A 23792-nucleotide genomic window follows, 5' to 3' on the forward strand; every position below is an offset into this window, starting at 1 on the left:
AGTCGATCAGTCTTATCAAAATGTCGAAGAAAGACTCTTTCATCTATTGCTTATGCCCCAACCAGCAAAGCACTCACACACATACACACCTTTTGCTCGCAATCTAGACTTTCAATTCGTCTGTCTTTATCTACTTCTCCTTCGCATACTCGCCCAGCCCAAACTCCTCTCTAACCGCCTCACCCAGCCTCCTAATCCCCTCATCAATCTTATCACTCGGCGCCGTCGCATACGTAGCGCGGAAAAACAGCGTATTGTGCTCTTCCTCTGCGTCGGCGTAGAACCAGCTGCCGCGCATAACCAGGGTGCCATGGCCGATGACGCGCATGAAGATGCTTTCCTCGATAGCCTCGATGCTCTTCTCGGGGTACGCGGGGTGTTTTGTGAAGTCTACTTTCATCCAGTGGAACATGCCGGCCATGGGGGGTTTCCACTGCATGACTTCTTGGGGGAGGTGCTTGGCGCAGGCGGCGAGGATGGTGTCGCGGCGCTTGGTGTACTGCATGCGGATGTGGATGAGCCAGTCGAGGTAGCCGGCGTGGCCCCAGTGCTCGTCGAGTAGCTTGAAGAGGACGAGTTGAGAGATGCCAGATGGGTTCTGCGTCGAGACGTCGGCGTATTTGGCGTAGCGCTCGATGATTTGTGCGGGCGCGGTGACCCAGCCTACGCGCGAGCCCGGGGCGATTACTTTGGAGAAGGAGTCCATGCGGATTACGCGGCCGTCGGTGTCCATGGAGAGGTAGCTGGGGACGAGGGATTTGATAAATTCGGCGTGGGAAGAAGGGGGTGGGACGTCGGGTGCATTGGGGCCCGTGTAGGGTTGCATTTGGAGAAAGTAGTAAGGTTCGTCTTCTATGATGTGGATGTCGTGCTTTTGGCACACTTTGTATAGTTCTCGGCGTCGCTCGCCGCTCGATGTTGCGCCAGTTGGGTTCTGTCCTGTAGGCACGGTGTAGAGGAGTTGTGGTTTGCGGGATCCTCGAGCGGTCTGGTCCCAGTTTGAGAGTATGCGGTCCATCTCTGTGGGCAAGAGACCTTCGCTGTCAATTGGCACGCCACATACGCGGACACCCATTGGCCTGGCGGTTTCGACAAAAGCCGAAAATGTGTACTCCTCGGAGAGAACCATGTCACCAGGTCTTGCGAGCATTCTAAGCAACATGTCGGTGGCAGATGTGCTTCCAACTGTCATTGTGCATCTCCAGTCTTCATATGGTGGGTCGTGCACCAGTTCTGTGTGCTCAGTCATGTAGCGCAGAAGCTGTGCTGAGCCTGAGCCCTGGCCATAGTTGAATGCAGTTGCAATGTCGAAAACGGACTTGTTCTCGGCAAGGTCGTGTTTGCCCGCAGTGAGCGTCACTCCAGACTCTTTGGTTTCGGGCTCGGAGAAGTGTCCGACTTTGGGCACTTTGACTGAGAGCTCCTCAAAAGGAAAGTACTCGCTAGAGGGCAGTCCTCCTCCGAGAGATATGAGACCGGGTGTACTGAGAAACTTGGCAGCTTCCTTTAGCGAGTTGCCTTTTCGAATCAGGGCCTCGTTAGTTAAAATGCCTGAGGTCAAGTAAGTCATCATGCCTGCAAGTTGCTACCTGGTCCATAAAACTTACTACTCCACGACTTTGCTTTGGGCTTGTGGTCGTGCGGTTTCAGTCTAAAGTTTGATGTGTCAGACGGTGCTGCTACGCCCCATTGTGCTGCAGTAGTCTTCTTTCTCCTTGCGGGCATCTCATTGCTCTGTATGGGCGCACTCAGAGGGTTCGGAATAGTAATTCCGGATGTGTCCGAAGTGGCGGATACCTCGACTGCAGACGGAGGTGACATTGCGTGCACGGTGCTTTTGGTTGTCCGGCTGTAATGTTTGGCTTGTAGTATGCAGTGATGTAGATGTTTATCTTGGTCCACTTGACTTCTTAATTTGTTTTGATATTGAGGCAAGTGAGTGTAAAAGTAAAGCCCAAATGTCGTGGGACGACGTAACGTTTAAAGCTCGTTCTATCGGAATTCAGATACATACTAGTTGGTCATATCGCGCGCCCTACATATGTAGTCCGACGCGTGCCTGTGGAGAAGTGGAGCCGCTCAGCTATACTTTCGGTAACGGCTAGCCACGGGCTGGGGAAGCGACACGAAGCGAGTCCACACAAGCCGCACGCCAAGCTTCTACTATCAATCTTATCATGCAAGCTTCACGCCCTTTGCTGGCGTGTCCATCTCTCAGGCCTGGACATCTCATGGGCTACTCTCGAAACGTCGGCGATGGCCCCTGTGTACCACGGGAATGCGAGCGTTGGTAACGCCGTTGCATGCATGCCGAAAGACGGCCGATGCTGTTGCAGTTCAACACTACGTAAGTTGTGAGCCATTGGCCAATCGGCGCTTTTAAGACGCCGTCACGAGACGTGACACCACGTGCGGAGACAAAGCCGGTAGCACCCGCGCTGAACGGACGATAATCTTTTCTATCCTGCCCTGGATATCTCTTTAGCATGCAGGTACTCCTAGTAGAATGCTGCGACTAGACAATACTGCACAGGTTCCTGCCAAGACTGGCGGGGTATTTTGACGCTCAGATCCAAACGCATGTAGGCAACAAACATACACCAAACTCCATAGATCCACGGCCCCCCTATCAAAACAATCAACCAACTCCATCGTCATGAAAATTAACACCTCAATGTATGCAGTCCCAAGTAAATAAATGCAAGCCGGGTATAGGACAACAGCGGCGGACACATCCTCGAGGCACTCGATGCCTTCTCACATTACCACGCAGTTCTCATCCTTCTCTTTGTCTTTTCCACCTTTTTCTTTTCGCAGCTTGGCGTTTTTGTCGGGAACATTTACTGGTGTTGAAGCCAGAGGATTCGCTTGTCCCGATGCTGCAGCTTGAATGATTGCGAGACGCTGCTTTGCCCTTTCGTCTCCTGAGTCTGCAGCCTTGACGTACCATACGTTGGCTTCCAGAGGGTCCCGACGGCAGCCGATGCCCATTTCTGTAAAGTAACCGCACGCATACTCGGCCTTTGGAAGACCTGGTATTGTTAGTCAACAAATTGTGGACGCAAGGTGACAGATTGCACACTTACCATGCTCAGCAGCCTTCTTGGCCCATTCGTATGCCTCGTTTTCGTCTTTTTCCAGGACGGGTTCAGCACCGACCATGTACCAGGCACAGAGATTCATCATGGCCTCGGGGATGTCGGCCTGGGCAGCGCAGTTGTAGTAGTGGACAGATAGTGCAGCATCCTTGGGGCATCTCAACAAGCCGTGTTCGTAGGCTTCTCCAAGCTTCAGCGCAGCCAGCGGATGGCCCAACTCTGCAGCCTGTGTGAACAGTTGCACTGCGTACACTTCGTCCTTGAAAATGTCGTCTCCGTAGCCTGTCTCGTGCAATAGACCTAGTTCGTAGGGCGCGACGTTGTACTGGAAGTCAGCTGACTCGGAGGCTCGCTTAAGCCACTTGACGCCCTCCCGGTACTTGTTCTGAAGACCCATATCGCCAGTCAAACACGCCTTTCCAAGTCGAGTGGCAGCTCCAGGATGGTTTTTGGACGCTGCAGCGCGGTAGAACTGGACAGCTTTGGCGTAATCTTTGCGACAACCCCATCCAAACTCATAGCAGAGCGCGGCACGGAACGCTGACTCCGCATGGCCGTGCTTACTGGCAGCGATGAATAGCGGAAAGGCTCGATCGTGGTCGGGCTTATCTTTGTTGAACAGACCTGATGCATATCCATCTGCGAGATAGTACTGTGCAAACGGGTAACTGCGGTCGGCTAGTTTCTGGAGAATCTGGCGCGCTTCTTTTAACAATTCTACCGACGACATGCCATGGGTATTGTTCATGCCTTCGTTTGCCATGACCTCTTGTGCGACCTGTATCATGAACAGCGCAAACTCGTACTGGACTGAGCTGTCTTGCGTCTTCTTGACGTTTGCCCTGTACATATCGAGCGTCTTTTTCTCGTCGAGCAACGAGGCATTCTCTCCCACCACACCTCGCAGTCCGGTCTTGCCGAAATTGGCAACGGGCGCAACCTGTTGGTTGTATGGGAGATTGGTCAAGTCAATGTAGGAAGATTCCGGTCGGACATCTGGTGATCGGCGTGAGGTTGAGACTTGGCGGGCATAAGAGTTGGGCGATCCGTGGGGTGAGGGCATGCCGGCCACGGACAGGCGGGGTGAATCCGTACGGCCTGGTACATTGAGTTCCGAACCTAAAGTATATGCAGAACTTGGTCTGGGGACCGTGGAGCGCGGAACTTGCAAAGGCCCTTCTTGGCCATAACTGTGACCACGGTTATGTCGAATACTGTAGCCATTTGACGAATTTTGGGAGCCAGAGGCTGGAGATTGCGTAGTTTCACGGGGAGAATGTGTGCGCGGAGGTGGAGTGGGGTGCTTGGGAATGCCTCTAGGTTGGTGTTGCTCCGTGGTGGTGTATGCAAGCTCGAGCTCGTCCCGAGCGTTTGCAGCGTCCATCTCGGCGACGTGGGAAAAGCGGGCAGAGTAGAAGCTGTTGCTTATATGCAACGGTCTGAAGGGGATGTTTTGCGTCGGTGGAACCGCGTCTGCGGAACGCCCGTTTTCGGATATGTCTGGTGATTCTCTAGACGGGGTTCTAGAATGGCCGTCTGAGCTTTGGGTCACGGAAGAGCCGGACTGTCTTGAATCACGGCCGGCAGTTATTGGATCATGGCGCTGGTCAATATTGAAAGAAGGAATAGAGGGATTACGTGAGGAAGGATGTGGATCGGGTTTGCGATACGAGGAACTAGGTGGTGGTGGATTCAAGTCTGGCTGGTGGGCGGCGTAGGGTTCTTCGTCGAGGGGGAGAGATGGCAGCGGCCTGGATGGCGGTGTCGAGAGGGGTTCGGCCATGGCTCTGAAATTGCTCCACTTGCCCCCCTTCCTCAGATCTCTCGAGATGATGTGTTATGGCCACTTGGATGCACTGACTCGCTGTAGCGGTGGGGCTCTAAAGTGGTTTCCTTAAGCGGCGCCCCAAGGTACTGACTGGCGACCAGGCAGCCAGCGCGCGCAGCGCACACAGCAAGAGAGTTTGGGCGGAAGTGAGCCAGACTTTGCTACGGGTGGTTGTCAGTGCTGTGAATGAGGCGTGGCAGCATATGTATATACATACGTATGTATGCATATGTAGGCGGACGAAAATGGGAGACGACGACGTGCGGCGGCACAGAATGCAGAACCCTGGGGAGAGGGATCTTCGAGACGGGCCCGGGGGCGGTTAGATTCACCCGTGGGCTCGCAAGCGGAATTTCAAGGGTCCAGTTAATTATTCACGCTTCTTGACACTTCTGGGACCCTGACACGGGGCGTTGCAAGATGGCGTGCAGATACGACGGTTAGTGGCAGCGCGTTTCGGCAGGCGAAGTGCAGGCCGTTTTTTTTCCTGCAAAGAAAAAAAAATTTTGACAAGGTTGGACGGGGTGGCAATTGATGTTTTAAGAAGCCCCACGCATTGCGGAAGCGTGTGTTAGGCGGCACTTTACATAAGTAGGGACAAGCAGCTGGGCGGCAGAGCACGGCTGGCTGGGCAAGCGAGGTGGTGTGTGTGACCTTGAAACGCAACCACTATCGATGTGGATGTTTGATCCGATAGGGGGTTAGGCCCTCGACTCGCCCATGCACTATTCAGCGGATGCGGAGAAACGTGACCTCTGGCAGCCAGGGCAGTGTGCATGGACGTGCCCGAAAGCAACATCAGAAGAGGTGGTGGTGTGCGTGCTTGCACTGTTATGCTGCCGAGGAAGCGAGAGTGTCGCCGAAAATATAGCAGCCAATACTATTGCGGTGTGTGTGTATATGAGAGGTGAATGTGTTGAGAAGATGCGTATACGAATAATATCCCAGAATGAATGAGTAAATGTCTGTCAGCCCCTCCCCCCTTTGCCCCGTCTGCAGCTAGCTGCTAATTATACTGAGCGCCTGAGCACGAAATCAACGCCACGGCTGAGTGCTAGCAACTAAGTAGTTGTAACGCGTGGATACCAATACTGCGGAGAGTGGACGGATGGGGAGGTTGCTGTCAGCACCTAAAATGTCATCATAGAGGCTTGTGCTGGCCTCGTCCCATGTCACGCTCGGCCAAATAGGCCAACCCCACGATAGCCACCTGTTCCGCCCACTCCGCGGCATGGCGACAGTGCACGCAAGAAAGAAAGAAGGAAAAAAATAACGTCCATGTCGAGCAGTTTGGAACACGCAGCGTCGAGAAGGGAGGCGGTCCTTAATGTGCGGCAGGGGAGCAGGACGACGAGGTTGAGCAGACATGCAGCCAGCCAGCCATGGGCGCCCGTGCCTGGCTACTGGCTGCTACTCGACCAACGGCGCCATGAGAGGGCGGCGGCATGCAATGCCTGGGCAGGGGAGCGGCGGCCGTCAGCCAGCACTGGCTGGGCGTCTGGAGCAGCAACTGTGTTAATATGTACAGAATAGTCTGCCGTAGCTGGGGGAACGGGACAAGGCTGAAAATAACTCACGGCCGCCATGCGATTCGCGCATGGGCGAGGGCCATCGAGCCACTGACAGGGGGGAACGCTCCTCGTCGCCCCATAGCCCCATCTATCAAGGGTGCTGTTGACCTCGCAACACCGCTGCCAGGGTACTGCCGCCTTTCGCTCGTTCGTCTGCTTGACCGTCTCTCGCTGTGTTTATTCGCCTATTGTTCACTCGCTCGCTCTCTCTGCCTCACCTCCCCCCCACTGGCCGACACGCTCGTTGCTGCCTCGATTGGCCGGCTGCCCTTTGCTGGACCGCCCAATCCACCACGCCCACTCTTCTCCCATCCACCGCCACCACCCCTGCACTCCGACACAGCACCGCAAACACTGCTGCTGCTGCTGGTAACCTCATAGACCCGCTGCGCCTATTCTTCCCACCCCCAACACGCGCCCCCCGCAGTCGCACTGTGTAACGACGCCTGGGTCCGCGCCTTCCTGCACCATGTCGTCCATGCCCCAGCGCCCAGAGCCCTCGTCTCCCCGGCGGGAGCGACGGCACTCACATCGAAGCTCACAATCCCGCCGCCGGAGGACGTCGGACGTCGAGAGCTCCCGCTCCCACGACCGCACACACAGCAAAAGCCATGCCACTGCCCACTCACGCCCGATGCCAACCCCAGACGCTCCTGTTCCCATGGAGCGTGACCCCATCATGCGGGGCCAGCAACACGCTCCAGGCCCAGCATTGGGCAGGAAGCGCAGCCTGATCAGACCCGAGCGCCAGCGAATGGATCCGAGTCACCCCAACTACCACTATCGCAAGCATGCCCAGCGCATGGACGTCCAACCCTCGACAACCGGCAATGATCCCATCATGGAGGACAGTCTCGAGGCCGAAACCGTAAGCTCAGACAGCACCGACCTGAAGCCACCCCATATGCGAAACGCCTCTGGCGGCGGCTACAACGACAAAGACGCTCCGCTCGACGACAATGCCGAGCCACAGGTACAGCGAAAGCTGGCGCGAAGCAAGACCATGGAGGCTCGCCAGAAACAGCGCCAGAAAGAGCAGGATAAGCTGCGGCCACCTAGTCTGTGGAATGTCTACTGCGCAATCATCACCTTTTGGTGCCCCAATGCTGTTCTCAAGTGTTTTGGAAAGCCACAAAGAGCACAGCAGCGTGCTTGGCGAGAAAAGGTTGGTTTGGTCAGCATCATTTTGGTCATCTGCACATTCGTCGGATACTTGACTTTTGGTTTTACCGAGACCGTTTGCCCCGCCGGAGGTAGCGCCCGCCTCAGGACCAACGAAGTTGGTAATGGATACCTCATCATCCATGGTGAAGCCTATGATCTTGCTCAGTCCAAACATCCCCGCGCTCGTGGTATCCCGGAAAACGCAAACGTTCTCTTCGACCTTCCCGAGAAGCACGGTGGTCAAGATGCCAGCTTCCTGTTCCAAAACGTCAACGGCGCCTGCAAGGGCCTCATCAAGGAAAAGCCCAACTCTGGTATCCCTACAGACGACAATGGAGACCTGGCCTGGTACTTCCCCTGCCGGCTGTTCAACCAGGACGGCTCCTCCAAGCCCAACACGACATTTCTGGAGTACAATGGCTACATGTGTCATACTTCGGACTCGGCTCGTAGGGCTTTCTACAGTCTGCGTGATGCTGGAGATGTCTTTTTTACCTGGGACGACATTCGCAACTCCTCGAGGAACCTCATGGTATGGGGTGGTGATGTGCTGGATCTGAATCTGCTCGATTTCTTCAACCGAACCGCAGTTGAGATTCCACCCATTTTCGATGAAATCCGCCAAAACCCAGCCGTTCGTGGTGCAGACGTCACGCGTGCTTTCTCGTCCAGCTACGAGAAGCAGGTTGCGCGATGCTTTACTGAAATCATCAAGGTCGGCTCCATTGACACGGAGAGTATTGGTTGCATCGCCTCCAAGGTTGTTCTCTACGTTTCGCTCGTTTTTATCTTGGCTGTTGTCTTAGCCAAGTTCGTCCTCGCTTTGATATTCCAATGGTTCATCAGTAAGAAGTTTGGTGCCACCAAAACATCTCTGGGCCCGGTCGACTCCAAGAAGCGAAAGCAGCAGATTGAAGAATGGAGTGATGACATTTATCGCCCCCCGCCAAAACTCCTCGAATCAGTTTCTGGCTCCGACCGTACGGCCAAACGAGGTAGTTTCTTGCCGGCCACATCAAGGTTCACTAGCCCATACTCTGTTGACAAGAACACCAAGACCCGCGCCCCACCAACAACAATGACAAGTCAAAGTGCTGCATCTCGTCTGCTTGGATCCAGCGGTCCCATGTACAAACAACTAAATGCCAGCCACGGCACACTAGGCGTCGACGGTAGACACAGCACGCAAGCATCGCAGGAGCCTGGGTCTGATATGTATTTCTCTAACAGCACCGAAACGAACCAGTTTTCCAGCACTGAAGGCTCAGGACCCTCAGGATTCACTCATGAAGCTGTTGTACCCCAACCTCCTCCCGAGTGGCAGCCTTTTGGATACCCCCTAGCTCACACAATCTGCTTGGTTACTGCATACTCTGAGGGCCCTGAAGGTCTGCGAACTACACTCGACTCTATTGCCACGACCGACTATCCCAACAGCCACAAGTTGATTCTCGTTATTTGCGATGGTATGATCAAGGGACACGGAGAAGACATGACGACACCCGAAGTCTGCCTTGGCATGATGAAGGATCACGCAGTCTTGCCGCATGAAGTCCAGGCCTACTCCTATGTCGCGGTTGCCAGTGGTTCCAAGCGACACAACATGGCTAAGATCTACTCTGGTTTCTACGACTATGGCGAGACGACGCGCATCCCTGTTGGAAAGCAACAGCGTGTTCCGATGATGCTGGTTGTCAAGTGTGGCACTCCCGACGAGGCTAAGAACTCCAAACCTGGTAACCGTGGCAAGCGCGACAGTCAAATTATTCTCATGTCATTCCTGCAAAAGGTCATGTTTGACGAGCGTATGACGGAGCTCGAGTTTGAAATGTTCAACGGTATCTGGAAAATCACTGGCATTTCTCCCGATTTCTACGAGATAGTACTCATGGTAGACGCCGATACCAAGGTATTCCCTGACAGTTTGACGCACATGATTTCGGCCATGGTAAAGGACCCAGATATCATGGGACTCTGCGGTGAGACCAAGATTGCCAACAAGCGGGACTCGTGGGTTTCTATGATTCAGGTCTTTGAGTAAGTGTTTTTCTTTCTCGTATGTTCGGGGAATACCCTGCTGAATGTGATAGGTATTTCATCTCTCACCATCTGGCCAAGTCGTTTGAGTCGGTCTTTGGTGGTGTCACTTGTCTTCCCGGATGTTTCTGCATGTACCGCATCAAGGCTCCCAAGGGCGGTCAAAACTACTGGGTCCCCATTCTGGCCAATCCTGATGTTGTCGAACACTACTCTGAGAACGTGGTGGATACGCTGCACAAGAAGAATTTGCTGCTATTGGGTGAGGACCGTTATCTGTCGACGCTGATGCTCAAGACGTTCCCCAAGCGAAAGCAGGTGTTTGTGCCTCAAGCTGTGTGCAAGACCACGGTTCCGGACGAGTTCAAAGTCTTACTGTCGCAACGTAGACGATGGATCAATAGTACTGTCCACAACCTGATGGAGTTGGTACTGGTACGAGATTTGTGCGGTACCTTCTGCTTCAGCATGCAGTTTGTCGTCTTCATCGAGCTGATGGGAACCCTGGTCCTACCCGCCGCCATTGCCTTTACATTCTACCTCAGTAAGTTTTTGGCACCTTTTTGTTCAATGACAACTTTGCTGACGGCGTCTAGTTGCCATTTCTATCAAAGCCGCTATACAGCACACAGAAGCGCCTGTGATTCCTCTGGTTCTTCTTGCGCTTATTCTCGGTCTACCTGCGGTTCTCATTATTATCACAGCACATCGTTGGTCGTATGTTGCCTGGATGTTTGTCTACCTGCTGTCGCTGCCCGTTTGGAACTTTGTCCTGCCGACGTACGCCTTCTGGAAGTTTGACGACTTCAGTTGGGGCGATACTCGAAAGACGGCTGGGGAAACGACGAAGAAGGCAGGATTGGAGTACGAGGGTGAATTTGACAGTAGCAAGATCACAATGCGCAGGTGGCGAGACTTTGAAGCAGGTAAGATAGACTTGTCGTTGAGGTGATGTTGTGACTAACGATGGACCCCTACAGAGCGGAGACTGAAGACACCAGCGGCGACATCGGCTGGCGGATGGCCACAGCACCAACAGCGACAGGGATATGACCAGTATTATGATAATTGATTGATTGTGCAGTGTCATGTAGCAGGCCAGGGAGGCGCTGTGTAGCCGATAGGGGGAGCAAGGGAAAAGTGCATTATTTTTGTACCACGTTGGCTACTACATTGTGCAGGGGGCTGTTCTTGTTTACGCGGGTTACATGTATGATTGTCAAGGGGCATGTTGTATTTTTTCGGAGATTCCCACTTTGCATTGTGCCGTCATTTATGTAGACGCTACGCATATTAGTAATACTGTACATGGGCGGCGGAGAGGCTGCCTAGAGTGAATGTAATGCCATATGATATGAAATCCTGTGTAGGGATGTGCAGTGTTGCGTTTCAGCCTTGTGCATGGTGAAGACCGTTTGGATGGCGCCGTCAGACGCCTTGTGGCGGCTTTTCTGTCGTAGTCGGGCAACGCTCTTGCCCACCACTCACACGCCGTCAGGCAGATTGGTCCGAGGGGTTTGCAGTGCAACCGTCTGGCAGCAGTGGTGGCGTCACCTTCCTGGCCCCAAGGGACTAGGCCGACGCAGGGTAGTGTGCTGCCTGCATCCCAAAAGAGGCCTGACAAGACCAAGTGCCTGTGTGATTGTGCAACGACGAGTGGGCAGTGCATTCTCGTTGTTGTCGTGTTGGCAGTGCCATGCGAGTTGTGCTACGGTGCGTGGGGCACGTCGGCGACCACTTTTGCCCATGGGGGGGGCCATGTGTAGAGTGGAGGCAGAGGGACGATAATGGGTTATGTATGACAGACAGCGGTGCATGGTGGCAGCCACAGCGACCCCACACGCTAGACTCGCTGTCTTTTGTCGTGGCTGGTTGACGCTGCCGAGCCCGAGGCCCTGTATGCGAAGGCCTGGTCGTCTCTCTCCTTCTTCCCCACACCCTTGGACACTGTCTCTACAGACCAGCATACCCACATTGCGCCCAGCCGCCTGTTGAAGACGACTGCACCGGTTACACCGCGCCCATCGCAGCCCACAGTCGCCTTCCATCACTGCCTCGGCGGCCCCGCGACACCGGCAATACGGCCGACAGCGGGCGTCGATGGCCAGCACGCAAGCCCACCACGACTGGACCGCGCCACACTTCACCACGACAGATGCCACAACGCCGCCCCATATCCACCCAGCCCCTGGCGACTGTCCTCACTCGCCCGATGCCCTGGCTGCTGCAGTGACCCTGGCGACACTGTCAGACAACAGTCCGCCCACCAGTCATGCTGACCATGCCGACGACAACCACAACGACGACGCCGACGACGATGACGATGGTTATGGCGGAGGGATATCGCTAGCAGACTACCAGCAATTTATGGAAGACATGCCCCCACCACAGGGCGCCCTCGGGCCAGACGAAGAACAGGGCCAGGACGATGCCGCGGTCGAAATGCACATGCAAACATTCCTATCCCAGGTCCACCCCGCCTACGTCGCATACCACCCCTTTGAGATATTCGACGTATCCAGCACACCTCACAACACTTCCACTACCCACATTCCTGCACCCCCAATCTACATGAGCCATGTGTCCAGTGGAGACCCTGCACTTGAGCCACCACCCACGCTCAACGAACCACATCTGAGCATTCAGGACAAGGGCGCATTTTGTCCCATCACCTCCTACTTCCACCACTACTTCAACCCAGACAAGGCCATCGTTCCCGGACTCGACCTTATCCACGTTCCAAACACAGTCGCCCGTGACGACCTCAAATGCGACCACTACGACTACCAAGGCATCGACTGGGAGGTGCGCAAGACTACGCGCTCGGCTGTACGAGAGTCGCGATTTGAATTCGAGAGTGAGAAGCTGTCGCCTGGTTTGAAGCAAGTCCGAAAGGTACCAGAGCTCCTTTGTGCTTTGTGGTTTTACCTAACACATTTTAGAGCATAGCTCCTACCCCAAACACAGACGTCTTCTTCAACTTCGCCAGAATCAACACCACTCCCCGCGTCTTTGTTCCTCATTTCCAGTTACGGAACGTCCTGACAGCCACATCCCATAATGACATCTACTATGCCTATGGCCACCGCGTCTACCGTACAGACGCCCAAGGGGCCCCTGCCGATGTCGTCGTAGACCTTAGCAAGCGCATAGCTATTGATGGCTCAGTGACCACCATTGCTTCTCGAGACAACGTCCTGATTGCTGGCGCCTTCGAGGGTGAGTATGCAATCACGGACCTCTCATCTACCTACGGATCATCATGCACATTTGGCCGCACCACAGATTTTGTAACCGACACCAAATCGCGCATAGTCAACCACATGCACCTCTTTGATTCGCGGTGGACCTACTCTCCACAGGCTGTCTTGTGTTCCAATGACCATCACCTCCGCATTCTGGACTGCGCCACAAATACATTTACCAACACCTTTGTCTACTCGGCAGCCGTCAACTGCTCAGCCACTTCGCCCAACGGACGGCTGCGAGTCGTGGTGGGGGATTTCCAGGAAACTCTCATCACCAACGCCGAGACAGGCGAAGCATTCGAAACACTGAACACGCACGCAGACGACGCATTTGCATGTGCCTGGGCAGACGATGGCATCCACGTTGCAACAGCCGCCCAGGATTCGACCATTGTCGTCTGGGACGCACGCTACTGGCGCGAACCCTTGGCCGTCATGAAGAGCGAACTCGCCGTCCCACGCTCTTTGCACTTTTCGCCCCTGGGCTCAGGTCCCCGCGTACTCGTCGCCGCCGAAGCAGACGACTACATCAACATCATCAACGCGCAAACCTGGGAGTCAAAGCAGGTCTTTGACTTTTTCGGTCCCGTCGGCGGTGCAGCGTTTACCCCAGATGGCCAATCCCTCTTCATTGCCAACGGCGAGAAGCGCTTCGGCGGCATCATCGAGCTTGAGCGAGCGGGCTGGCCCGACGCATCCGCCAGGCGTAATAGCCTCGACCACGAAATCTGGGACGACATCGCTACCGATTGGGCACACGACGATGTGCTGAGTCAGGCTTGCGGCAAAGTTCATGGCGGAGATGTGGCGCGTCGACGGCGAAACGTCGATTTAAGTAACGTCGTTGTTTAACGGTGACTTTTTTTTGTAGATGAAAAAAATTTGGATCACACTTTTGGTATATGAAGGGGGAGAGGCCAATATGCAAATGGTATAGGATTTTCTCTTTTTTCTTTTCTCCAGTCAGCTACAGTGTTGTGTAGTAGTTTGATACCTACCCATTCTTTCTGAGCGGGGGGAGGTAAATCCCCCCTTGGCCTTTTTTTTTCGTTGTTGTTGCTGGAGATTGGAACTACTACCACGTAAGGACGAAGCATTCTCTACACCTTTCGTTGTTATTGTTGTTGTTTTTCCTCTTCGTTTTCCCCTTCCCTTGGCAAACACGTTTCATGCCGTTACATTATTATTTTTTTTCCTTCTTTTCTTTTCTCGGATTTCTTTCTTGCTTGCGTTATGCAAAGGCATATGGCAAATGGCATTTTGAGAGGAAAAACATAGGGGTGGATGATACCATGATGGGCATTTAGGGGCATTTTGAATCACATTTAGACTTTTTTTTCCCTTTACTTTTTCTGTCCTCTTTGAACAAATCTGTCGTTTTTCTAGGCTTCTCATTCTTTGCTTCGTACACATGTCACATCGAAAAAAAAGTGGGCGATATGCTGTACTTTCCCCGATGTGATATATTTCCTTGTTTTCTTTTGTGCATTTCATGTTACGAATTAAATTTTGCGAGTTTTCTCTTTCTCTTTCCCTTTCCCAAACTTCCCCCTTCAACATATCTTTGCATCATCGGCATCGTTCATCCCAGCCTTTGCCTAGCAAAATTTTTCCTCATATCCTTTCTACAAAAAGACTCTGTGTATGATCGCCTCAACGCCTTCGAATCATGTGATAGGACCAAAACCCTCAACGCCGTCAAATGCACAGTTCCGCCATTTGGAGTAGAGCCTTAGACGAGCAAAACAGCGTTCAAGCACCCGTCATTTTCAGGGTTGTTGGTGATTCTGTTGGTCCATGTGTTAGTCGTTTGGCTCCTGGGTAAATATCAATTCATGGGCATCAACGTACTGAGCATAGCGACCCCAAACAACCTTTCCTCCAGCAGTCACAAGTCCGAGTTCGGAGACATTTACTTCAATGATAGTACCCTTTGTCAACTGATAATCGTTAGCATCAAGTGGTTCGCGAACAGGAGTCTGAGAAAACATACCACACCCAACTGAGTGTACAGTGGCTGCTGTGGGTTCTTCTTGACCGAACTGTGATGGTGTTAGCATGTTGTCTTCCTTTTACATGGTTTCAAAATGACATACATAATTGGCAGCTGGACTGTTACGTTGAGTTCAGGGTGCGTGACGTTCGCCTTCTTGTAACGCAATCCCATAGGTCTGATGAAGCGCTGGATCCACTGTCAGTATGCGTTCTGTGCACTGAGCTATAGCTGTACGAACCTCGTATTTGACAGGTCGACGAGTGAAGCCAGGACCGACAAAAGTAGGCTTGGTGATCATTCGCTTCCAAGACTTCTTCTTCGTCTTCTTACCCGTCTTGACAACACTGAACATCTAGAGAGGCACAAAGTTAGCGCATGTCCCGCACAAAACCCGTGCAATTGGCGCTTCTTACCTCCTCCTCAGAGATACCCTTGACCTTTGGAAGTGGTACAGAAAATCTGGCAGCCTTCTCATTTCCTAGAACACAGCATCAGCACGTGCAGATAATTAGTGCACATGATTTACTAACGCTTTTGCTTAATGGCAGAGGACAAAGCCTTGGCATTCTTTTCGTTGGAGCGGTCCAAGAGGTAGGAAGGCAGTGCCTCGGTAGCAGGCTCGGGAGCTTCGTTCGACTTGACGTTTCGCTCCTCGTGGGCGCGAATCTTCTGCTTCATCTGAATCTTCTCCTTCCTACGCTTCTCGGCATATTGCTTCGCCCTCAATCCACGCAGGTTCTGGGCCTTCTTGGACGCATTGTGGCCCTCACGAGCTTCCTTCTTTCGTTGGCGTTCATCGTGATCGAAGCGCTTTCCGTGCCTAGGATGGGGCTGTTAGCCAGATTCTTCATTTGCCAGGTGGTGCAGCCTCGGTATTTGCGATGCGCGAAGCGTCTGCGGGTGGGTGGCAACATGGGCAGCGGGCACAAACGTACTGCTTCGTAAAGCGCTCAATGTACTCGTTCTGAGGCATGGTGACTACCTCTCTGTGCTAGGTGTGGTAGGGTAGTGGTGGAGTGGAGTAAGTCGCCCTACAACAGCGAGCGCAACTTGCCTCTCCAAAAAAATCGGCGCTAGCCCCCACTAGCGCGCAGCCATGCGGGAATCTTCAACATCGGACCTCCGCAACCACCAAGATTCTATCAAACCCCCCGGCAGTCTGCCAGCCATTGCGACTCGCACAAAACGCAACAATGGCGCTGCTCGCTCGCACCGCTCGCAATGCTCTCCTCGAGTCGAGGTCGATAATACAGCCCACGATTTTCCGCGCAGGAGTAACAACAATATCGCACAACCTCGACACATCAAATACACCAGAGCCGCTTATCCAATCCGGCCACCGCATATCACAGGAAGCCAAGGAGCGCTCGAAAACCCCTCAACCTCTGCCAGCAAATGCCTCTAAACCTGCTACCTCTGAAAATATCAAAGCGTCGCCACATGCTCGATCAGACATTGTCTCAACGACACTCACACCCTCCATCCGAACACTCCTCCCGCTCCTGCAAATGCAACCAGCACACTATATAACCGCACATCTCCACGGAAGACCCTATCTCCTAACTCGTGGCGACACCCTTCGTCTTCCTTTCCAAATGCCGAACGTCCGCCCTGGTGATATCCTGCGTCTTAACCGCGCCACACACATTGGTTCACGAGACTACACATTAAAAGCGCCAGAGGCCGTCAAGGGGACCTCGGACCACGGGAAAAAAGTGTACTATTTGGATGAACGGTTATTCACTTGCAGAGCGCGCGTTGTCGGCGTCGAGAGCGAGCCATTGCGGGTTGAGGAAAAGACCAAGAGGCGGCGGAGACATGTCAAGCATGTAAAGAGCAAATTGCACTTTACAGTGCTGAAGGTTAGTGAGTTGGAGGTTAAGAGTCTGGAGGAGTATGAGGCAGCGTTGGCGCAAGAGGGCGGAGAACAGAGTGTACAATAGTGGTATGAGGGGAGGGGTATGCATTGGAAGATGCAAGGTCGCAATGCCTTGACGACGAATCCTTGATTATGTACATGTATCGATAGTCAACTCGAACAAATCTACAACAACCAACTCAATGGAGAAACCCTTGGAATGCACGCACGCAGAGAGTTTTCAATACCTTTTGATATATCCTGGAATGTTGGGTCTGCAAAACGACATGTGGGCAAGACTAGAGTAGTGCCGTTCAAGAGAAGAAAACACATAAGATTCGCACTTGATAAGTCTGAATCCTATGTTCTGTATCGTAACCAGTTATACAGTTGGGTATTGTGTGATCCCCGTACACCAATTATGCTTCAATAACCTCTGACTGAGTTCGCTATTCGCTAGACCATTGCTTTTAATGTACCACCTGCGCCGCATAGAAGTCTGGGTGTTGATTCTGGATCATCGATGTGACCTTTTCTACCTCCTCTGCCAATCCGGTCACATTGGCGTCCCATTTGCGCAGCTCCTTACCCACTACTCGCTCCGCATGGCCCGTCTTGCGCTCTCCGCTTGCCTCTCCCTCGAAGAAGACATAACGGTCTATTTGATCAATGTACCCAGCCAGACGACCTTGCTCCAACATTTTGGCTGCGTAGTCCTCGGCCTTTTCTGCGTCAATGCCTAACAGCTCACCAAGCTGGTCGAATCCGATGTTGTTGTATAGTTTTGATGCGCCGACTAGGTTGTGTTCAAGGATAGCCTTGTCCAATACTGTCAAGCCATCTGAGCCTCGTGCAAGGTGGTGCGGATCCAGCTTGGCAGAGAAGGCTTTGATTTCAGCAGGCGTAAGCAGACGATTCAAGAAAATCTTCTCCAGGATTGCGAAGTCATCCGCAGAACTGGCTCGGTCGTCTTTGTATAGCTTGGCCAACATCTTCCCTCGCTGAGGACCTGCTGGTGCGAGGACTGTACATATAATGGCCCGTCCAAGGAATCCATCTCGCTCCTCACTGTCCACCAGGGGCTCATTGCTTATGCCGTAGTACGCTTGCGCAGCGTCCAGGAAGGAGCGTTGCGAATCGAGAATACGGGCTTGACTAAGGTGGAACATGACCTTAGTCGCCTTATCTTGGACACTGAAGATAATGTTCTTGATCTTGTTAAGATGAGTGTACGCGCTCGTCGGGTCATCCTCTTCCAGATAGCACCGCACTATGCGGATCCATACTTTGGCCTTTTCATCAGGAGTGACGGACTTCTGGGTGGATTCCAGGTTGATGGTAGCTAGTGTCTGTGCAGACCGCCTGTAATCCTCGTTCTCTTCAAAAGCATCTGCTAGTGCTTGCTTGATCTGTGTATCCTGCTCTTCGTATTGCCCCGCACCCTTGGACTGTAGCAGTGTAACAACCCTTTCACCGATCTCTATCTTGGCATCTGGATCCTTGAGTGTCCGGAAGGCATCCACGAAGGCAGCAAGAAGTGGTCGGAGCACGACTATGCCGAGTGAGTCGTCAAGGAGAGTTTGTGCATATGCTTTTAGGTCGGCAGCCACATTGGCCGAAGAATCGATAATCTGCTGAAGCAGAGCGGTGTATTGGGAAGGCTTGTCGCTAACAGGCGCTGTCTCAATCTCCTGCAAAGCAGTGGTGACAGCTTGCGAAGCCATGACTTTGGGAGGGGCAAACGGAAACAATTGCGGGGAGTTGGCTCACTTGACCGTGGATGGGCGGTAAATTTATGGGTTTAATTCAAATAATACCACCCGATATAAGAGAATCTGTTCAATGGTCTTACGAGAGAAGGTCAGGATTACGCTCACAGTGTGAGTGGTAGGCAACAGACGTGGGGCAGCTGGGGCAAGCGCGAGGCTGCGCGACAGCTCCGCATTATCGATAACGGTCTTGGCACGCTAATGCGAGCGCGCGCCGGGAACAACCAACAATGGACAGCCTGCTGCCTTTCATCATCGCACTTACATCTAACCCTCCCTTCGTCGCCCTTGTGCCACGTCTTTATTCTTTCCCTTTTCCAGCACCATCACGGTCTCTACCTCTGCCCGGAAAGTCAGGAACCCGCTCGCTACCCACTATTGCCACAATCTCTCTCTCACACGTCGCCATGAACGGCATCAAGGCAGACCCCGATGTTAAGATGGACCCAGACGCATCTACCCCAGGCGGTGGCTTTATGGACGATGAGTTCTATGAGGATACTGGCGAGATGATCATGAGCAAGGACAGCTCAGACAAGGACATCTGGCTCACGCGCATCCCGCCGTGGTTGTATGAAGCAGTTTCAAAGTGGGACGATCTCGCCGATGGAAACGACAACGATCAGATACAAATCGGAGAAGTTTACGGATTTGCGACAACAAGCGGCATCGATAAAACGAAGCCCATGCGTGTCTTCCTCAACGACCGCTGGCGCGCAAAGTCAAACCTGCCCTCTGCCTTCCAGCTCGATCCTGCGCCAGCCACCGACACAATACTCGGAAACACATATGTTTTCACAGAAAAGGATCTTCCGGGCTTTCGGGGTCATGGCTATGGTAGAGGGGGGAACCAAGGGAGCTTTGGCGGTGTGCAAGATCCCAAGGCGCGCGTTCAAAAGCGAAGCAAGTACAAAAAGGCTATTCCTAAGCAGACCGCCTTGATTGGTCACGCGACGCGACAGTACAATGCCAACCCTTTGGAAACCAAAGAATACAAAGATTTCAGCGCCGCACGCATCAAGCAAGCCATTCAAGGCTCTCACATGACCACCATAATTACCAAGGATACGGAAGTCTCAGATGTAAACAATTCCATCATGCTCAACAACCGGTTCAAGAACTTCATCAGACCTACGACCAAAGGAAAATCGCAACAGAACAAGGCTGCTCGTATGGCTAGGTCGGATCTCATCGATTTCTTGCATACTCTATTCGACGAGTATCAGTACTGGCCTATGAAGGCTATCAAGCAGCGCACCAAACAGCCGGAGCAATACCTCAAAGAGGTGCTTGGCGACATTGCACTGCTTGTCAAGTCTGGCCCCTTTGCAAGTAACTGGAAGCGCCAAGCCGTTTTTGAAAATCAGCGTGATACCAGTAAACAAGCCGAGGCAGCTGCTCCAGAGGGCCCTGGTGATGGAGATTCAGAGGGTGAAGATGAGATGGAGGATGTGGTCTAGAAGACAGGCCCAAAACCTCCAAAACCTCTACATGTGAGGATTAAGATGCTGGCCAAGGATCTGAAAACTGCTTTAGCGATACCCGACTTACACAGAAAAATGCGTAGGTGAAAAATTGGTATTTAATTTAAAAACGAGAGGTTTTCTGCGTTTTCTTCTATTTTCTCTGCTAGAAACTATGGGGGAAGTATTTTTGGACTATTTGTATTATAAAGCATGCGCTTCTTGCGGCTCGTAGCCAATATATACTATAATGAACTTACATAGTCAAAGTGTAGTGAAGCACTTCAAGACTAGATACAGTTTGATCGCCAGCTGTCATGATGACGCTAAACCTTTCATGACTCGTATCAGCTAAGCCGAAAAGTATACCGCAACAAGCAAGCCGGCCCACTTCCTTGCACTTCGGCCATACGTACGTATGTTCAATCTGTATAAGAACACTTACACTCATCCGTTCCCACACCCCTTATCTAGCTTACTCATTGCATTCACTGTGTATATCGACTAGGTAATAACAGTAGTCAATTGGCTGTTCTGGGAAGAGAAAATAGAGGCGCAATGGCGCAGCAACAACAGCGGAGCCACTGGCTAGACAAGTATGCAAACAACCATGCTGTTTGGAAGGAATCAATTGCCCCCAATGGGAATCAAGCGTTCCAGCGTCCCCTGGGATTAGTGGAAACCTCTTTTGATGCTGATGGCACATACTATGGCGGTCGGGCAGGTATGTATGTGAGCTTTCTGTGCAATCTCCAACTTCATTTTGCTCTGTTCCAGACTATGCGGAATACTTTTAGTGGTATTTCTGAACCAAATCAGTCACGATATCAACTAACCGTCTCGTAGACATGACTAGTTTATTTACCTTAGCCGTTCAGCACAAACTCTCAAAGGATGAACTCCGGCATAGGATAGCCTTAGCATGGACTTCCCTTCGCCTACAGCACCCTCTTCTTCTGGCACGTGTCCATGACGACCCGGATACAGGAATGCGTGGCTTTGCAGTGGATATCCCCTCTACACAGGACGCTGCTATCCAGGCTGTCAATGACAACATCGTTTGGATCGAGGATGCATATGACGAAGTCAATGACAAAGAAATCTACCACCACGCCTTCAATGTGACAAGAATCATTGAGCCCAGGAAATGCCTCTCGAAAATACATGTTCTACCAATTACACGCCTTCCTAACGGGACATACTCTCTTCGACTCCTTATTGTAATTGCGCACCAAATATCTGATGGCTTGTCGGCGTACAACTGGTTCAGTCACTTCAATCGCATTATGAACCAGTCGCCTCACGAGCTTTTAGCAGATATCGAGACATTCCGCAAAGCAGATAATATAAAGGCCATTCTACCAGAAGCCCAAGAAGACCTGTATCCACCCATTGTTGGGAACAAAGCAAGGCAACGCTGGTTCTGGGCCTTGATCCGCGTGTTGCGCCATGTACACAAAGGCTTACCAACGACATTTACGAACCCGCTTCGTCGCGAACGGAGACTGGAAGTGCCAATGCCATTGGAGCCAAAATTTGACAAGATCTTTGACTACAGTGCTTCATCACGACCACCAATGTCATGCGGACACATCAACGCCGCGCTCTCCGCTTCTGCATCCTCCCGCCTCATATCGCTCTGCCGTTCCGCACAAGTCTCCATAGGCGCCGGCTGCTTTGCTCTCGCAGGTCTAGCCATGATGTCGATCCACGAATCCCTCAATCCTTCATCCCAACAACCCCCCTTCACAGCATCCTTCCCACTAAACCCGCGCGCCTGGTTTGTCAACCCCCCACCTCCAGAATCATGCATGCTGGCTTTCAGCGAAGGCATCGTCATGCCCTTTCTCTCCTCGGAACTCCCAATCGAAGGCAGATTCAAATTAGTAGCCAAGCACGCAAACCGCGAACTAAAGGGTTACCAGAAGCGGCTCAGGGGAAAAGGTACGGCCGGACCGGCGGGTATACTGGACAAACACTCTCCAGCCCGCCTTCTTGCAACGGGATATGTTGCGCAAATCGAGATTATCCAAGGTAAATTGCCGCCTGAACGACGTTCCTCGTCTTACAGCAACCCGCAAGGCTCGCTTCTGCCCAATATGGCAGGATTCAGAGCGACGTGCGGTGTTTCTTCTGTAGGATCTCTTGCGACATTTTTCAAGCCTGGGGCGTATAATCTTCAAGATCTGGGGGACAGGGATTTCGCAGCGGATTTCCGAAATGTGAATATAGGTGTTAGGGCGAGGGAGAATGAGTTTTTGGTGGGAAGTTTGACTACTGCTGAGGGCATTGTGGCATTTGGAGTGAGTTATGATTTGAATGCTATTAGTCAAGAGAGGGCGGAGTTGTGGAAGATGACGATTGAGAGTTTGTTGGAGGTCGGAGGGCAGGCGAAGTTGTAAGAGAATGTGGCGCAAGGTAAGAAATAAAATTGTGGTGTTCAATTTTTTTATAAATCGGATCAGAAAGCAGGTTTCCAATGGTAAAAGTATTTATTAGTTTAAAAAAATACATCTTGAGAGAATCTTGTAATTTGTGGAAAAAAAAACAGAAGCACAGAGTTATGACCTTGATATACGTCGATAGGGTATTCTAACGACATTTAGAGTTGTATTCATCGGGAAATTCGCACTGGCGACCTAGTCTCCCTGCTACGTGTCTGAATCTGCCTCAACAGTAAACAATATATATGAGTGCTATTGCCCATCTGCATATGAATTGGCAAAAACACTAGATAATTCGTACTTTTGATTTTGTACATCCGGAACCATAATCCACAGCTGTGGTAGATTCCATGGCACAAACGCTTTACATGCGAGTGGCCGAGTCCCATAACCCCAACGCCTTGCTAAGTACGATGCAAATCCGCCGACACGGCCGCTCCAGTTGGGCTCATGAAAACCCCTGAAGTGGTTTTAGGTATTCATGTCCTGGCAACGGCGCTGTCAAGGCGTCTTATAATCTCGTTATGTGAGTGTTGTGATTATGCCTGTTATAGCAGTCTCAGCGTCCTCCGGCTCCTTGTGCGCCATGGTCATCCAAGAACGATGAGGTATATTATCATAAGGGTGTTGATGAACATTAACGGTACTACATGGCGGTCAGTCTATATGTCCTGAACATTTTTCAGGGAAACCATGAGTGTTGCGTGTGGGGAGCATGGCTGCCAGCGGCTGACGGAGGGGTAGACATACTCCGCATCAATGTTCGTACAGAGGAGACAAGGTTGATCAATCGTGCCTTGACACTCGAGTCATCGCGCTGGCCAGGGAAGCCAGGATCTGCCGATGCTGTCCAACCAACTGTCTATGGTCAGTATACGTGTGTCCCAAATAAATTGATATAGCCGGTGCGCGTGCGGGAGGATACAAGGAGGGATGGTGGGCGTCGAATCGGATCAAACGTACTGCGTGCGAGAAAGCGGTCTTCGGAGAGGATGGCGATAGCATTGATGAGGAGTACGGCAACTAGATGTGTTAGCGACTTGGTCTGTCCAATGCGACTTGACGAGGAATACCGTAGAACAGCCCTCCCAGCCCGAAGAAAAACATATCTAAGGTCTGATTTGAGTGATCCTGCCGGTTGGCGTGACGTTTGTAAAAGCAGCACTAGGAACGAGGATTAGAGCGGTGGTGTTGCTGCGGCTGCATGTGAGAAAGACAGTTGTCGTTCGCCAGGGTCAAGCATCATAACGTGTTCTATCAGTAAGCTGGAAACATCAGTAAGCTGAACGCCCCACCCAACCCGACCCAACGCTCTG

General features: G+C 52.3%; 10 protein-coding genes across 10 annotated transcripts; 5 read left to right on the top strand and 5 right to left on the bottom strand.

Moving 5' to 3' along the window:
* Window positions 1-130: 130 nt before the first annotated feature.
* Window positions 131-1821, bottom strand: COCCADRAFT_104299 (uncharacterized protein; the record flags this gene model as incomplete). The annotated part of the gene is made up of 2 exons (XM_007717231.1): window positions 131-1551; window positions 1608-1821. 2 exons carry the CDS (start codon window positions 1819-1821, stop codon window positions 131-133), a joined length of 1635 nt encoding a protein of 544 aa, XP_007715421.1.
* Window positions 1822-2757: 936 nt separating this feature from the next.
* On the bottom strand, window positions 2758-4881 carry COCCADRAFT_104343 (uncharacterized protein; the record flags this gene model as incomplete). The annotated part of the gene is made up of 2 exons (XM_007717232.1): window positions 2758-3032; window positions 3087-4881. The coding sequence occupies 2 exons, from the start codon at window positions 4879-4881 to the stop codon at window positions 2758-2760; spliced, it is 2070 nt and encodes a 689-aa protein (XP_007715422.1).
* Window positions 4882-6966: 2085 nt separating this feature from the next.
* On the top strand, window positions 6967-10770 carry COCCADRAFT_104320 (glycosyltransferase family 2 protein; the record flags this gene model as incomplete). The annotated part of the gene is made up of 4 exons (XM_007717233.1): window positions 6967-9698; window positions 9752-10242; window positions 10295-10624; window positions 10679-10770. 4 exons carry the CDS (start codon window positions 6967-6969, stop codon window positions 10768-10770), a joined length of 3645 nt encoding a protein of 1214 aa, XP_007715423.1.
* Window positions 10771-11798: 1028 nt separating this feature from the next.
* COCCADRAFT_104332 (uncharacterized protein) lies at window positions 11799-13798 on the top strand (the record flags this gene model as incomplete). The annotated part of the gene is made up of 2 exons (XM_007717234.1): window positions 11799-12593; window positions 12641-13798. The coding sequence occupies 2 exons, from the start codon at window positions 11799-11801 to the stop codon at window positions 13796-13798; spliced, it is 1953 nt and encodes a 650-aa protein (XP_007715424.1).
* An 880-nt stretch (window positions 13799-14678) lies between these two features.
* Window positions 14679-15915, bottom strand: COCCADRAFT_28804 (uncharacterized protein; the record flags this gene model as incomplete). Its single annotated transcript, XM_007717218.1, has 8 exons — window positions 14679-14733; window positions 14798-14886; window positions 14940-14988; window positions 15043-15128; window positions 15181-15294; window positions 15356-15420; window positions 15473-15762; window positions 15878-15915. 8 exons carry the CDS (start codon window positions 15913-15915, stop codon window positions 14679-14681), a joined length of 786 nt encoding a protein of 261 aa, XP_007715408.1.
* A 220-nt stretch (window positions 15916-16135) lies between these two features.
* Window positions 16136-16885, top strand: COCCADRAFT_39479 (uncharacterized protein; the record flags this gene model as incomplete). The annotated part of the gene is made up of 1 exon (XM_007717235.1): window positions 16136-16885. The coding sequence occupies one exon, from the start codon at window positions 16136-16138 to the stop codon at window positions 16883-16885; it is 750 nt and encodes a 249-aa protein (XP_007715425.1).
* Window positions 16886-17270: 385 nt separating this feature from the next.
* On the bottom strand, window positions 17271-18524 carry COCCADRAFT_104317 (uncharacterized protein; the record flags this gene model as incomplete). Its single annotated transcript, XM_007717236.1, has 1 exon — window positions 17271-18524. One exon carries the CDS (start codon window positions 18522-18524, stop codon window positions 17271-17273), a length of 1254 nt encoding a protein of 417 aa, XP_007715426.1.
* A 452-nt stretch (window positions 18525-18976) lies between these two features.
* Window positions 18977-20029, top strand: COCCADRAFT_39481 (uncharacterized protein; the record flags this gene model as incomplete). Its single annotated transcript, XM_007717237.1, has 1 exon — window positions 18977-20029. The coding sequence occupies one exon, from the start codon at window positions 18977-18979 to the stop codon at window positions 20027-20029; it is 1053 nt and encodes a 350-aa protein (XP_007715427.1).
* A 561-nt stretch (window positions 20030-20590) lies between these two features.
* On the top strand, window positions 20591-22434 carry COCCADRAFT_104292 (uncharacterized protein; the record flags this gene model as incomplete). Its single annotated transcript, XM_007717238.1, has 2 exons — window positions 20591-20756; window positions 20879-22434. 2 exons carry the CDS (start codon window positions 20591-20593, stop codon window positions 22432-22434), a joined length of 1722 nt encoding a protein of 573 aa, XP_007715428.1.
* Window positions 22435-23066: 632 nt separating this feature from the next.
* Window positions 23067-23583, bottom strand: COCCADRAFT_104349 (uncharacterized protein; the record flags this gene model as incomplete). Its single annotated transcript, XM_007717239.1, has 4 exons — window positions 23067-23122; window positions 23227-23334; window positions 23440-23499; window positions 23550-23583. The coding sequence occupies 4 exons, from the start codon at window positions 23581-23583 to the stop codon at window positions 23067-23069; spliced, it is 258 nt and encodes an 85-aa protein (XP_007715429.1).
* Window positions 23584-23792: the final 209 nt, after the last annotated feature.

Source organism: Bipolaris zeicola (genome assembly GCF_000523435.1).
Source record: "Bipolaris zeicola 26-R-13 unplaced genomic scaffold scaffold_170, whole genome shotgun sequence".
NCBI classification, from domain to species: domain Eukaryota; kingdom Fungi; phylum Ascomycota; class Dothideomycetes; order Pleosporales; family Pleosporaceae; genus Bipolaris; species Bipolaris zeicola.